Source organism: Miniopterus schreibersii, assembly GCF_964146895.1.
Source record: "Miniopterus schreibersii genome assembly, chromosome: X".
Lineage (NCBI taxonomy): Eukaryota > Metazoa > Chordata > Mammalia > Chiroptera > Miniopteridae > Miniopterus > Miniopterus schreibersii.
In genome coordinates this window covers 72,345,789-72,360,336 of record NC_138104.1, presented here as the reverse complement: position 1 = coordinate 72,360,336, position 14,548 = coordinate 72,345,789, and the positions used below count along the sequence as shown (strand labels likewise).

The 14,548-nt window shown below is 52.0% G+C and overlaps 1 protein-coding gene and 1 pseudogene across 5 annotated transcripts in view; both read right to left on the bottom strand.

Annotated features, from left to right (window-relative positions):
* LOC308551015 (high mobility group protein B1 pseudogene) overlaps window positions 1–14,548 on the bottom strand; it is a 535,482-nt pseudogene that overhangs the window by 340,475 nt on the left and 180,459 nt on the right. The window lies entirely within an intron of this gene.
* Window positions 298–14,548, bottom strand: part of IQSEC2 (IQ motif and Sec7 domain ArfGEF 2) — a 78,014-nt gene continuing 63,763 nt past the window's right edge. For 3 of the 4 annotated variants that reach the window (XM_081125106.1, XM_081125101.1, XM_081125102.1), the window contains 10 exons: window positions 13,770–13,931; window positions 13,189–13,311; window positions 11,598–11,764; window positions 9,261–9,400; window positions 8,462–8,587; window positions 6,121–6,220; window positions 5,410–5,571; window positions 3,662–3,835; window positions 3,148–3,197; window positions 298–2,555 (listed from right to left, as the gene is read on the bottom strand). In XM_081125106.1, the coding sequence (XP_080981232.1) occupies window positions 1,590–2,555; window positions 3,148–3,197; window positions 3,662–3,835; window positions 5,410–5,571; window positions 6,121–6,220; window positions 8,462–8,587; window positions 9,261–9,400; window positions 11,598–11,764; window positions 13,189–13,311; window positions 13,770–13,931 (2,170 nt within the window). In that variant the 3' untranslated portion in view covers window positions 298–1,589. The remainder of the gene's footprint in view (window positions 2,556–3,147; window positions 3,198–3,661; window positions 3,836–5,409; window positions 5,572–6,120; window positions 6,221–8,461; window positions 8,588–9,260; window positions 9,401–11,597; window positions 11,765–13,188; window positions 13,312–13,769; window positions 13,932–14,548) is intronic. The other variant, XM_081125103.1, reaches the window with a different exon arrangement.

The following is a 14,548-nucleotide window of genomic DNA, read 5'->3' as shown; positions in this document are numbered from 1 at the left end:
GAGACACTCACTGAGAGAGGGTATGTTTCCCAAGTGCACATACCTAGCAAGAAAACCCCCCAGCATTTGAACTGGACCAACTCCACTGCCCAGAGCTTGTTACTCTCTCATGCAGACCATTAAATGAGAGAGGAAAACTTCCCTCACCCTAACCTCCTACCCAATCAAAGCATGTCACCCACCCAGTTTCCTGAGCTTCTCCATTAGACCCTCACCTCCCAGGGCTAAGGCCTCTCTCTCTATGGGCTGCACTGTGGGGGAGGGGGCATAAGGAGGAGGCAGAGGCCGGAGGTGAGCACAAGGTCTTTTATGAGGCATCAAATATACATTCTTATATACAAGGAGGAAAAAAGACAATGCCTGAGCCCCAGCTCCTGTCCATACAGCCCCTCCCGCTGCCGCCCTCCCCTGAGCCCAGGCCCCACGGTCCCTGGCCCTTCAGCCAGCCAGGTCTGTCTGTCCTTACTGCAGCCCATGGTGGAGAGGGGAGAGGGAGGCAGGAGCTGAGAAAGGAGCTGGAAATACGGGGCAAGAAGAGGAGCTGGAGTTTGTAAAAAATATATTTATAATAAATAAACAGGGCTGTAAAGGGGCTGGAGAGGCAGCAGAGATTTTGATGGACAGAAGGACTCAGGCATCTTGGCTCCCAGCCCCTGCTCTGATGGCTTCAATCTTTCCCTCGGGAGGGACATCTTGGGCTCATGGTGGCCCTCTGGGAGCCTCTTTCCCCAGGGCTGATGCTGGGTGCCCTGCCCCAGCGAGGTGTGTGTGGGTAACATCTGTAAAGTGCACTGTCTTCCGTTGTAGGTGGGGGAGGTGTAAGGGGAGGGCATGCAATATGGGTGAAGGAGGGCAGTGCCCTTCTCATCCCAGACCTGAGCCCCCCCCAACCTGTCTGGACTTTGATCAGGACAACAACGTTGCAAGGAGAGGCAAGGTCCTGAAGCTGAGGGGTCTGGGCTGGGGCGGGGACTGGCTTTGCAAGGGCAGCACTGCCTCATCTGGGGGCAGCATAAGTGGGGGCCCACCCACCCAGTGCGAGGACAGTCTATGTCTCTGGCAGGCGGAGAGACACATGAAAATGTGGAGCCAGGCCCTGAGGTCAGAGAGAGAGCCGAGCCCGAAGGTCTGGCCACAACTCTACGGAGCTCCCTCCTAGCCACTCGTGGCCAGGGGCGCCCTGGGGAAGCCTTTACCTTCACCCTTCCTGACACCTGCCCTTCCAAACCGGCCAGAGCCCACAGGAAGCTCACACTGGCCGGGAGGTCTGAGGCCACCCAGCTAGACCTGGAGGCAGGGAGGATGAGCAGAGGAAAAAGAGGATGAGGCTCCCCCAAAGGTCCTCAACACTCCCCAGGGCTCGAGCTGTGTCCAGGTTTCAAGTGGCAAGGATCCTCGAATCTGGGAGGAAACCCCATGGCAACTGTTGGGGGTTAGAGGAGGGGTGCCGAGGTAGGGAGGAAGTGGGGAGGAGGACATTTCTATGTGTATATATATTTTGGGAAAACTGAGGAAGCTGAGAGGGTGCAAGGCCCCTCGCCTGTGGAGTCCCCAGACCTCCCTGGGCCCCAGCTCACGCTCTCCATTCATCAGACCACGGTGCTGATCCGACTTGGCTTGGCCTTAGGGTTTCCAGTGGGTTGGTTGGCTGTGCCAGGGGGCCCAGAGGCGTGCAGTGGGCCATGGGGGGAGGTGGGCGGCAGGGGCGAGTGCGGGGTATGGGGTGAGGGTGGGGGTAGGGGTGGGTAGGAGGGGTGCGGTGGGATGGGTGAGTGTGGTGACAATGGTGACTGGGGGTGGTGGGGGTGGGAGTAGGAGCCCCCTGGTGGCCGGGATCCTGGCCCCCCAGAGGCCCCTGCTGCTGGCATCATCTGTGGGTGGTGGCTGAAGATGAAGTGCTTGGGGCCCTGTTTGTGAGCTGGAGGGTGCTGGGGGGCAGGACTGTACAGGGGCAATGGGGATGTGGGCTGGTGCAGGGGGTGGCGGCCATGTGGAGCAAACTGAGGGTGTCCTCCAGCGCCCCGTCTGGGAGCTCTGCCCGGCCGGCCCAAGGTATAGTGTTGGGGGCCTGGAACTGGGCCATGGGCGTGGAAGTGGCGATGCGGCCCCACAGGTGGGGCTGAGGCGGGAGGTGGTGGAATGGAACCCAGTTGAGGCAGGGGTGGGGGCTGCTGAGGAGGTGGGGGGAGAGGGGGTTGCTGGGGTGGAAGGTAGGGTGGCGGAGCAGGGCCTGGTCCTTGGCAATACTGGGCATGCAGGGCCTGGAGCTTGGACTGCCCATCGGGCAGAGCCCCCAGGCCACCGTGGCTGTGACCATGGTGGTGGTGGTGGTGGTGGTGGTGGGTGGAAGAAGCAGATGAAGAGGAGGCAGAGGCCTGGCCTGTTGGTTGCGGTGGCATCTGGAAGGGCCCCTTGCCCCGCTTGCTTCCAAATAGGGAGCCCAGGAAGGATGAGGAGTTGGACACCGGCCTCTGGCTCTTGTACTCCTCTGGCGGCGGGGGTGGGGGCGGAGGTGGCATCCTCTGGTGAGGGCGTGGACTGCTAATAACGGACCCCTGGAAGGGGGAGGGGGGGGAGTCAGGCCAGCCTGGACATCCTAAATCCCCAAACCTAAGCTCCCCCCCAGGCCCTGAAGGCTAGAGCTGGGGAGACGGGAAGCCCCACAGCATCATGAAAACAGTCCTGTACTTGTGCATGAAGCTCCCCAGCTCGCAGAGCTGTGCTGTCACATCCACTATCTCATCTGAGCCTCAGCTGGGAGAAGACAAATTAGCGGTCCCTCCTCCTCACCCCCATTTTGCAGGCAGGCAGAATGTTAGGCCCAGAGAGACAGAGTGACTCGCCCAGGCTCCAAGAGCAGGACTTGGAGGCAACAGCTCCTCGAGGCCCAACTCCAAGGGCTTCACTACTCAGAGTGGCCCAGGGGTTGACGGGGGGCTCGGGAGAGCGGAAGACAGACTGAGAGACAGGCAGAGTGAAGACAGACAAGAGTTGAGGACAGATGGAGAGAGTGGTTGGCTGGGAGAGGTAGCCGCAGGGTTCCCAGCAGGGAAGAGGGCGGAGCAACAGGGCCCCTCCTCCTCGGGGGTCCACGCAGGGCAGGGCTGGGCTCATGCAGAGACGAGTTGGGCAGGAGCTGGCACTTACTTCGATGGTGCTGTCCAGCGATCCCACGCTGTTACGCCGCCCCCGCTTCCCTGCGCCCACAAGCAAGGAGCCCAACGTCAGAGTGGCAGCCCCCCTCCCCACTCCGCTGGGCTCTTGAGCTGGGCGCCAGCCTGGGCCCCTCCCGGGGACGGACACCCCTATTCCCTTTCCCCCGCTGAAGGGGGGGGGAGGAGGAGAGCTGTAGAAGGAGGAGCAAGAGGAGGAAGAGATGGAGGAGGAGAGCTGGAGCGGGAGAAATAGAAGAGAGAGGAGGTGGAGCCACAGAGAGGGGCGAAGACTGTGGCCCCGCTTCATGCCCTGGCCCCAACCCTGGGCTCCACCTGTTCTGACCTGGCTCCGGGGGCCCCCTGCAGCGCAGCACCCCGGGTTCTGGATGAAGGCAGGGGGCTGCGTGTGTGGCAGGTGCAGGGAGGGCAGCCAGTCAGTGCAAGGAGGCAAAGAGGACACCGGGTCCCACGTCTCCCCAGCTAGGGCAGGGGCCCAGGAGGCTTGCCTGCGTCTGAGAGGTCTCGCAGGGAACTGCTGAGCGCGCCCCTTTTGAGCCCATCACCGGCTCCGTAGGTGTCCTCCAGGCTGCTGCGGGCCAGCGTGCCATTCACTGAGTCCTTGGCCCCTCCGGGCTGTGAAGCGTTAGGCCGCATCATACCTTTCTGCTTCTCTAGCTCCGCTGGGTGGCAGGGGGAGGAGACAGGGATCCAAGGTCAGGAACAGGAGTGAGAGGACACCTGATTGACCCCAGGCCTCTATGGGCCTTTCCACCCTGTCTCCAGGGCTCTGGCTTTGCCCCTTGGACCTCCAGCACGTCCCCACTCTCAGCTACATCTCCTAAAGCCCCTGCAGCCCCCAGCCCCTCCTCACACCATCTCCTCTGGCTTCCTCTCTCAGTGCCTGCCCTGCCTCCTCTTGCCTCTCTTGCTTTCCCCTGCCGCTGCCCACCCTCAGTTTGGTCTCCTAATCCGGCCCTGCCCTTCAAAACAGCTTCACAGTGGCTGGCTCACAGTAGGGGCACGAATGCCCCGCTAGACTATGGCAAAGGGCAATCGTTCCAGAGCCCGCTCGGCTCTCAGATACTTTGCTCCAGAGCAGAGAGCTCCTGGAAGGGCAGGAGCAGGAAATGGACGGGAACTGCGCCCTCTAGTATGTGCCGCAGTAGGCTGGGTGCTGTGCGCCCTTGCTCTCTCTCAATCCTCACAAGAGTTCCGAGGCCAGTGTTATCATCCACATTTTTCAGAGGAAGAAGCTGAGAATTCGAGAAGTCACAGAGCTTGCCCAGGGCCATACAGCTGCAAACGGGGGAGCCGACAATCTGGAGGCAGGTCTGCCTGAGTCCAGAGCCTGTGCTCTTCGGCCTCCTTATACCCCCACCACCCTGCGGAAGTCATGGGGCCATCTATCCCCCTCCCCTCATCTTGGCACGCTTGCCCCTCTCCCTGAATGTCAAGGATCTGGTGAACGAAAATGTGGGACCTGCTTTGCTGAGGAGTAGAGTGGACCCTGGAACTGTGAAGGTCTGGCGGAGGAGCTGTCAGCCACCTCTCTCTCTTTCTGTCCTTAACACTATGTTACTTAACTGTAACTGCTTAGTCTGTAATAGAAAAAACTTGGACGGCATTGAGAAGGATGAGTTGTAATCACTATTTCCCATCATATATGATCAAAATGACTTGGTGCGCTCGCTGGGGGCTGGGAGGATGGGCCGCCAGGACTCAGCTGAGGCACTGTCATGTGGGGAGAGGAGAGGAGTGGGTGGGAAGGACAATGACATTTGCTGGTCACCTAGGATGTTCAACACGAATGTCCTACTAGCACGGAGGGCACTATGTTGGCCTTATCTCATTGAATCGCCTCAATCCTATAAAAGAGATTTCATTATCCAGATTTATGTAGGAAGAAATTGAGACTCAGAGAGTCAAGTTGCTCCAGCTTACCCAGATAATAAGTAGCATACCTGGGATCTGAAACTAGAGGCCACCTCCAATACCCTGATTCACCTCCCTGATGCTTTTCGTTAGAAAGAAGAGTTGCTCATAATTAGGCCTTGGATTGATAATCAAAGGTTGACAGGTAATGAGCCCCTTGTCACTGAAGGTATTCAAGCAGAGGCTGGAGGGTTCCTGGAATGAGGGTAGGAAGGTTGGGCAAGCTAACCCTCAGCTCTGAGACTTTTAGAGGACAGGATTCTTGGTGTCCCCAAGGCACCGTATCAGGATGGGGGGAAGGAGACACGGTGGGGCTACTCACACTCCACGCGGTATTTCTCCATCTCCTGCACCTCAGCGATGGACTCACGCAAGTCAGACGTGAAGCGCAGCCTATCCTGGAGGCTGGGGGCGTTGAAGATGATGAGGACTTTTCGCTCCCCACCAGGTACTGCAGACAGTAACTTAATTCCAAACTGGTAATCTGTGGGGCAAGGGGAGGCGGGGCCCCTCTGTCAGAACTGAAGCAAGGTGGTTCATATGCAAAATATATTTCTAATGTCAACTCTGATTGAGCCTCTTCTCTGCTCAAGCATCTTCAGTGGCTCTCCTTTATTCCCAAAAGCCTCCTGGGAGTCATAGACCTATTACTCCCTCTACTCTGGGATGTAGCAACAAACCGAACTCTGGCTGCCCTCTGGGACCCCTTCCTTTACACCTCTACCTCCACTCACATCGCTTTTTCTGCCCAGAATGCCACCCAACAAAGCTCCTCTGGCTCAGTCCTTCAAACAGCAGTGTTATTACCATCTCTTCGGCCCACCAGAAAACATACACACTGTGGGACCATGAGCTCCCCAGGCACAGACTCAAACCATACTTCACCTTGGCCTGCCCTACATCCTGGGACCAAGTAGGTGACCTTAGCCCAGTTATAAATGACTCCCCAAACTGGAGGTTGGTGTGGATGAAGGATGAGCACGGGGGCCATGGCATAGACTCTTGGGATGATGGGATCCAAGAAGGGACTCACATGAATTCTGGAAGAGCTGCATGTGCATTTCCACTAGGGGAAAAGACTGACGGAAGCTGTACGTCACCAAGATCTTCTTCTTCTGGAAAATTTTGGTGACCTTTCACAGGGTGGGAAAAAGACAAGAGGCAGGGTTTGGGGTGGGGAATTTCCAAATGGCACCTATTTCTCATCACCTCCCTCTCCTCCCACTGCCACTCACAGACATATATACACACACAAACACACATACCCACAAATTGGGGAGAGCTGAAGCTTGAGGAGCACAACAGGAGAAAATGCAAGTCCCTGAAGTAATGACTATGCACAAACAGGCGTTTATAGTTTTCACAGGAAGTAACTGAATGCCCCCCCCAGGAAGCCTGTCCTAACACCCCACACAGATCCACCCCCACCTCCCAGAGTGCTGGTTCAGTGCTTTTCACCATAATCAGGCTTGAGGAGTGTGCTCTGAGTGTGTGATCGCCCCCTGCCGTACCAGAGGAGGCGGGAGTCTGGTTTTCATGCATCTCACCCACCCTCAAGGGTCCCAGCACACAATGGTAATCTCCGCTGAACCAATGTATGCAGTTAATGTCTTCCTCTCAACAACCCAAGGTCTTTATCAAGTACTTGGACACTCTGGACCCAACTAGCATAGGCTATGAACACCTCAGACAGTCTGCAAGTAGACCAGTCTGTAATTTGCATTTAAAAGCAAATTATTTGGCCCTGGCAAGGTGGTTGGAGAGTTGTCCCATACACCAAAAGGTTGTGGGTTCCATCCCTAGTCAGGTATACAGGAAGCAACCAATCAATATTTCTCTCTCACATTGATGTTTCGTTCTCTCTCTCTCTCTCTCCCTCTCTCTCCCTTCCTTTATCTCTAAAATCAATAAAAACATACCCTTAGGTAAGGATTAAGAAAAGTTTTAAAGCAAATTATTTGATTTTAGGAGGGTTACAGTGTAGTTAGGCAAAATATTTTTTTAGTCCTTCAGACTGTGAGCTCCCCAAAAAACAAGGACTGAGTCTCAGTCATCTCTGTGTACTCAGTGCCTAGCATAGGGCTGGACACACACAGGGGTCAGTGCATGGCGAATGTTGAAACATTTACTCAACAACTATATGGGCCAGGCACTCCTCTGGGTTAGGGTATTCCACATCTGACCTCTTATTTCATCCTTAGGACAACCTACGTGATAGGGAGCAGCCAGCCCCATTTCACAGAGTAGGAAATTAAGGCCCAGAGAGGGCACTGAAGGGGCTTCATCTAAAGCAGTGATTCTCAACTGGGAGTGACTTTTCCCCCCAGGGGACATTTAGCAATGTCTGGAGACATTTTTGGTTGAAAAGTGCGACAGACATCTAGTAGGTAGAGACCAGGCTGCTGCTAAATATCCTACAATGCACAGAACGGCACTCAAAACAAAAAATTATCCTGCCTCAAATATCAATAGTGCCAAATTGAGAGACCTGCTCTAAAGGAGGAAAGATCAAGGGGCACAAGTCACTGTCCTCAAATCCCTGAGCAGAGAGAGAACTTGTTCTCTGTGATCCCAAGGGTTGAGTGACTATCAGAGGAAACCCATTGGGAGACAGATTTTAGCAGCCTTCTGTCCTCACAGTCACACAAGCAGGGGGCCCTGAGTAAGATGCTGGGCAGGAGACCCTGAAATTCCCTTCCCACCTGTAGAGTCCTCAGAGTCCCAGCTCTGAAACATGCAGGTCAGCATGGCGATGAGCTCGTTTTATTTCTGTTTTGTTTTTAAATATATTTTATTGATTTCAGAGAGAGGAAGGGAAAGGGAGAGAGAGATAGAAACATCAATGATGAGAGTCATTGATAAGCTGCCTCTTGCACGCCCCCACTGGGGGATCGAGCCTGCAACCCAGGCATGTGCCCTGACCGGGAATCGAACCATGATCTCCTGGATCATAGGTTGATGCTCAACCGCTTAGCCACACCAGCCAGGCACAAGCTCGGTTTTAAGAACCACTTCAAGCACCCTGACCACCTGAAGGTTCCAGACTGACCCCAGGGTCACAGGGTCACCTCCCTCTACCCAGCCCTCCAGGCTACTGACGTGGACCAGGACATTTCCTATCACTTCCCAGGCTGTGAGCCTATCATCTCTCTTGTTCCTCATATTTTCTGCCCCCATGTGGCTGTCACTACCTCCAAATGGATCCAGGAGGTAAAAGAGGGCAGGGGTGGCCTACACCTTATCCAAGACTGCACAGATCACATGGCAGAACACCTCATCCACCATATCTCCACCACTGATGTTAACATGGTTCACAGCTCACGGGAGCCCAGCTCACCACCTCCTCTCCATCTCCTCCCTCACAGTGCTCTTACCACGAGGAGGTCATTGAAGAGGAAGACCTCCCTCTGATGCAACCCTAGCCTCTGGGGGCGGTTTGGATCTGGCACCTCATAGAGCTGGCAGCAGCAAACCAGTCGACGGTGAGGAAGAGACAGGACCTAGACAGGCGTGAAGAAATAGGTGTCAGCAAGACCAGCATGGCAGCTTTAGGCACCTTAACACTGACTACAAGAGGACATTTACCTCTGATGCATATTATTGTCACTTGGACACGTTCCAGTGTCATCTCTTCCAAGAAGCCATTCCTGTTTTCCATGGACTGAAAATGACCTCTCCCTCCTCTGTGATCCCTTAAACTAACTGTAAAGCAGAATATTGTCTTTGTCTGACACTCCCCTCCCCAGGTTCTGTGAGTGCCCCCAGGGACAGAGACCACCACGTCTGATTCATATCTGCATTCCTGGTGCCCAGTGAAATGCTGGGCTCTGTGGAAAGGCATCTGTCAAAGTTTGTTGACTAAAAGACTAGAGTATGTTCTTGACTTTGGTTATCAACTATTGGCTTGGCTCCTTACTTGGGATGCATAGGCAAAACCAAAGGTGGGAAGGAGGCTAAGATTTACACAGCACCCACTGTGTGCCTCACAGTGTGCTAGATGCATCCCCATAGAGTGTCTCACTCAGTGTGCGCTGTGACCCCCAAGGAATGCATTAGCACCCACTCTGTTCGGCAAGTGAGGTAGGCCTAGGGCTCAGAGAGCAGCACTGACTCCACTTGGTGGCAGAAGCTGACCCAAACCCTGTCTCTTCTGAAGCTTCACAAGTCACTTACCGGCTTCTTGCCCACAATCATGCGCTCCACAGCTTGCACCTGGGACACATGGTCATCATTGGTCCGAAGTTCACGGCCCTGGATTCGCTGGTAGATGCCCACCAGGAGGTCTCGAGGGATGTCTTCACCATTGTCAACCCCTGGGTGGGGGGAGTAACAAATAGATATATGGCATAAATGTTGGGAATGGGTGGCAGGGGTTCTCCACAGCACCCCACATGCAGGCCTGGGCCACAACAATGGCCAGGACTAGAAGGAGTAGGCACCCTCGACCCCTCTGTTAGGATAAGCCAGGAAAGGCATCTTTCACCCAGATAGTCAGTTGCTTTCCCCCCAGTGTGAAGATTTTGTCTAAACAACTCAGATCACACTGTGATTAAAACAATCAGATACTTTTTTTTGCCTTTCGAACTAGCAAAAATAATGTTAAATAATATCCAGTGTTAGTAAGAGTGCAAAGAAGTGGGCACATGTGTTAACATAACTATGGAAGGTAATTTGGGAAGAACCTAAATATTCAGCGATTCCTCTTCTAGGAATCTGCCCTAAGGAACTACTCAGAAATATGTACAAAGACATATGTACAAGTGCTACTGGGGACATTTTTGAAACAACCTAAGTTCTAACAGTAGAGGAATAGCTAAGTAAAGGTGAGTACATCTGTTTAATAAAATAATTTATAGCTATTAAGAACCTGACATTTACAAAAAGCATAAGAAAATTCCTGTAGCAAGTTAAGTGAAAAGAGCGGGATAAATTGGATATATGATCCTTACTTTATGAAAAGGTATATAAGCTAGCAAAAAAGACTAGAACACCCCAAAATGTCAACCATGATTGCCTCCAGGGGGCAGAATTTTGGGTGATTAAAAGAAATACGCTAATTTTCTATATTTCCAAAAGTTCAGGAGTGAGCAGGTATTCCTTTCATTTGTTTATTCCACTTAATAAGTGGAAAGGGAAAGATACACATATATACACACACGTAAAAAACATATAAACATACATATACATGTGGGGGGAGGGGAGAGAATGAATGAAATGAATGAATGAACGAATGAATGACTAATGACAGGATTCTGGGAGACAGCTCCAGATGGCCTCTGATCTGCCTCCCTCCTCCCGTCTACCATCCTTCTCCACTCCTGACTGTCTGCTAAGCAAACCCACTCACTCCTCTCTAAACCTTCTGTTGGAGAAAATGTCTTCTCCTTTGGAAATGCCATGCCTCTTCCTTGGACAGGTGCTAAAGAAACATCCTTCATCACACTGCCTTTCGACCTCAGCTGTCAGGGTGCTTAAGCTCATTGACTGTGCAAACCCTGAAGGTCAGCAAATTTGTCTTGTCTGCTTGCTTTTCTGCAATTCTATTTCCTTCTTTGGTTTCTGTTTCAGTAATCGTAACATCTGTGCCATTTTTAGGAGGTTGCTCTTTGGTGAGAAGCAGGCCTGACATCAATACAATAAAACAAGAAAAAAGGTCAAGGCGACACCTTTAATCTGGCACTCAAGGCCCTCGCATATTGTTTCCAACTGACCTTTCCAACTGGATCATCTACCCCATCTTGACTGTTTTCCAAACAACTTCGCATTTTCCTACTTCTGTGCCTTTGTTATTCTTACTACCAGGTAAGCCCTACTTTATCTGTGCCTTCAAGATCCACCTTAAAATGAATACTGCTTCCTCCAGGGATGGCTTTGGAGGTGGGTTCTCCCTCCTCTGAGCACTGATGTCCTTTTGGCCTGCCTGACATCATGGTCTGACATCACCGTTCACTTTCTGCCTTGTGTTGTGTCTCTGGTATTATAAGTCAGTCTCTCCCACACACAGGGAGCTCTCTTGGGGCAAGAACTATGGCAGACACCCTTCCACTGTCCTTAGCACCCATCATAGCTCCTAACACACGAGAAACTCGGTTTGTGTCAACTGACTGGCTGAATAGTTGAGTTAAAAAATAAATGCATAAAGAGAGGAAAGAGTACTAATAATTAAGTAAGTATTTATGGGCACAAATGAAGAGAGAAAAGGAGGGAGTGATGACTGAACAGACACATGAATGATTGGGTGGAATAGTATAAGCTCTGTAAGAGTCAGGCCTTTTCTTTCTCTTGTCTAGGACCTGCTCAGTCAATATTCAGTGAGGGAATGAGTAGATGGACAAACGAGTGAATGAATTAATAAGCGAATGCCCCAGGAACACCCAGTCCTAGCAGAAAGTGAGAACATCACAGGTTAATTTCCAGGGAGCCTTTCCTACCCCACCCTCCACCCTGCCTCTTCCCCTTCCCCTTCCCAGAGGAAGGACAGGAAAAGCTGATAGGGACGTGTGGGGTCACCTCTCAGGTTCTTGATGAAGTCATCTAGCTTCATCTTGCGTTCAGCCTTGACGCTGGGACTGTACATGTCAGTATTGAGGAGGATGATGGCAAAAGCAAGGATGAAGATGGTGTCTGGGTTCCGGAACTGGCGCACGAGGGCAGGGTTACACACACAGTACCGCTGGCTGCAGGGCAGGAGGGGTCAGGGCCAGGGTCAGGAACCAGTAATCTCCACCGACCCACCATCCTCCCAGTTTGGCACCACCAACCCTCTCCTTCGAGAAGCACTCCCAAGCCCTTTGGATCTGTCTTTTTCCTTCAGTTTCGCCAAGACTAGCATGCAAAATTCGCAATCACTAACTTCTACTGAACTCTGCCAGAGGATTTATGTATATGTCTTATGTAGTCCTATCACAGTCCTGCAAGGTAGCTATTACAGCCCCATTTTACAGATGAAGTGACTGAGACCCCAAGTGATAAGGTAACTTGCCCAAAGTAATAGAGCTGGTAAATGGGGACGCCAGGATGAAAATCTAGATCTTTCTGACTGCAAAGCAAATGCTCCCATTATGGGAAACAAGTTCTCAGCTAAATACTCCCAAAGTTGTGGGGCCAGGATTTAAACCCAGGTCTGCCTAATCCCCACAGCACTCATAGGAGCGGATAGGAGTTAAAAGTCATGCTCTGTTATAGCCTGGCCAGCATGGCTCACTGGTTGAGCATCGACCTATGATCCAGGAGATCGCAGTTCGACTCCCGGTCAGGGCACATGCCCGGGTTGGAGGCTTGATCCCCAGCAGGGGACGTGCAGGAGGCAGCCGATCAATGACTCTCTCATCATTGATGTTTCTATCTCTCTCTCTCTCTTCCTCTCTGGAAATCAATTAAAAAAAAAAAAAAAAGAAGAGTCATGCTCTGGCCAGTGTGGTCAGTTGGTCGGATCGTTGTCCCGAACACTGAAGTTCACAGTTTCAATTCCCGGTCAGGGCACATGCCCAGGTTGCGAGTTCGATCCCCAGTCGGGGAGCGTACAGGAAACAACAGATTGATTAATGTTTCTCACATCAATATCCCTCTCTTTCTTTCTCCCTTCCTCTCACTCTAAAAACATATCCTTGGGTGAGGATTAAAAAAAGAGTTTAAGGGACATGGAGTCAGACATATTTGAGTTCAAATCCTGGTTCCACTGCTTACTCACTGCATGACTCTGGACAAGTTACTTAACCTCTCTAAACTTCCAATTTCTCATCTGCAAAATGGAAATAATAATACAAACACCTACCTTATAGGGTTGTTGTGAGTATTCGGCAAAATAATCATGTAAAGTGCCCAGCTCAGCACCTGATACCTGGTAAGTGCTTAACGAACATTAGCTACTGTTGCTGATGTCATCGTCATCACTTATTGGAGGCCCATGTCCCAGATACAAAGCTAGATACTTTATGTGCATTACGTCTGATCCTCACAGCTTAACTGTCTTGCAAGATAAGATTTATAAGTGCCATTTTCTGATGAGGAAAGTGTGAGGCTCAGAGAGGTGATCTGAAGACACACTATGTTCCCCCCCGAAATAGGGAAAGGCAGCTTCAGCAGTGGGAAGCTGGCGCACCTGAATGCTTCGATGAGTCGCTCCACTTTCTGGGCCTCACCCTGAACCCGGATATGGGACTGGAACTTCCGGAGTGCATCATCCAAATCCATGGAGGAGAAATCCATCTCATCCACTACACAGCTGAGGAACAAAGGAGGGGGTGTGGCACTCTCAATTCCTCTGCAGAAAACCTCTGACCCACCCTGACCTGCTCAAATGGACAAACTCCTCCACTGACAGATGTCCACAAAATATGGACCCATGGCCCAAGTAAGTACAGATGAGGACAGAGCATTTGAAATTGAATCCACCCTAGAAAATCCGGTCCAGACACATGGTTACTAAGAGTCCTTTCCATTACCCACTCATTTCAGAGATGGGAAAACTGAGGCCCAAGGAAGGCCATAGGATAAGCATGCCTTACCTGGGGCCACCCAGAAGACTTTGGGAATAGGGCCAAGAGAGATCAGACCTCTTTGGTGCAGAGGGGTATGGGAGCAAGTTTATCTGAGCAGAAAGGACAGGCTGCCCCCTCCCTTCCTCCTGCCCTCCTTTTCCAGGAATCCCTGGCCCAGCCTGCCCCATCCTGGGGTCCTCACTCCAACACGTCTCTGTTGAACTGCTTCTGCCGGTTCCCTAGGAATTCCCCTATCATCTGCCGGCTGAGGCCTTTCCGTTCCAGGATGAAGTGAGCCACTCCCACCGGTGTGTCTGACAGGAAGCCCCGCTCGATCAGATACTGGATACCCTTCTCTGGTTTCCTGCAGAAAGAGGGGAGGTAGGTGAGATGACTGTCCTCTGCCCTCTGTCCCATTGCCTGAACTAATTTTGGGCCCAAAACTGATCTCAGAGAACCAAGGAAGTCAAATACATAATTTGGTCCAGTCCCTTCAGAAAACTGAGGCCCAAGCAGAGGAAGCCACTTTCTTATTTCACAGTTTCAAAATTCCAAGGCATCCTCAACCCAACTTCCTCCTTCACTGGAGCCACTACAATGGAAAGAAAACTGAGATTTAGTGAGAGCCTACTCTGTGCCAAGAGCTTTGATTTTCCCAGCAGGCACTGAGGAGTCCTGGGAGAGGGCCTGAGCTTCAGGCTAAGCCCTTCTTTCCAAGTCCCAGACCCTCAAAGTAGGAAAGAAGTAAAGAGGTGACTTTGTTCTTTATCTCACATCCCACCTATACAGGTATCACCCAGCCTCTGAGCGTTTCCATAGATGAGGCGCTCCCTACTTTCCACTAGGCCAAATCTGGGTTGAGCTATCCCATATTCAGAATCCCAGAGCCTTAAGACCCCATGAGGCTAAAATTTGGAAGAGACTTTGGTGCAACTGGAGCCTCAGGCCCATCACTTACCTTGCATGACTCGGGACAATTCC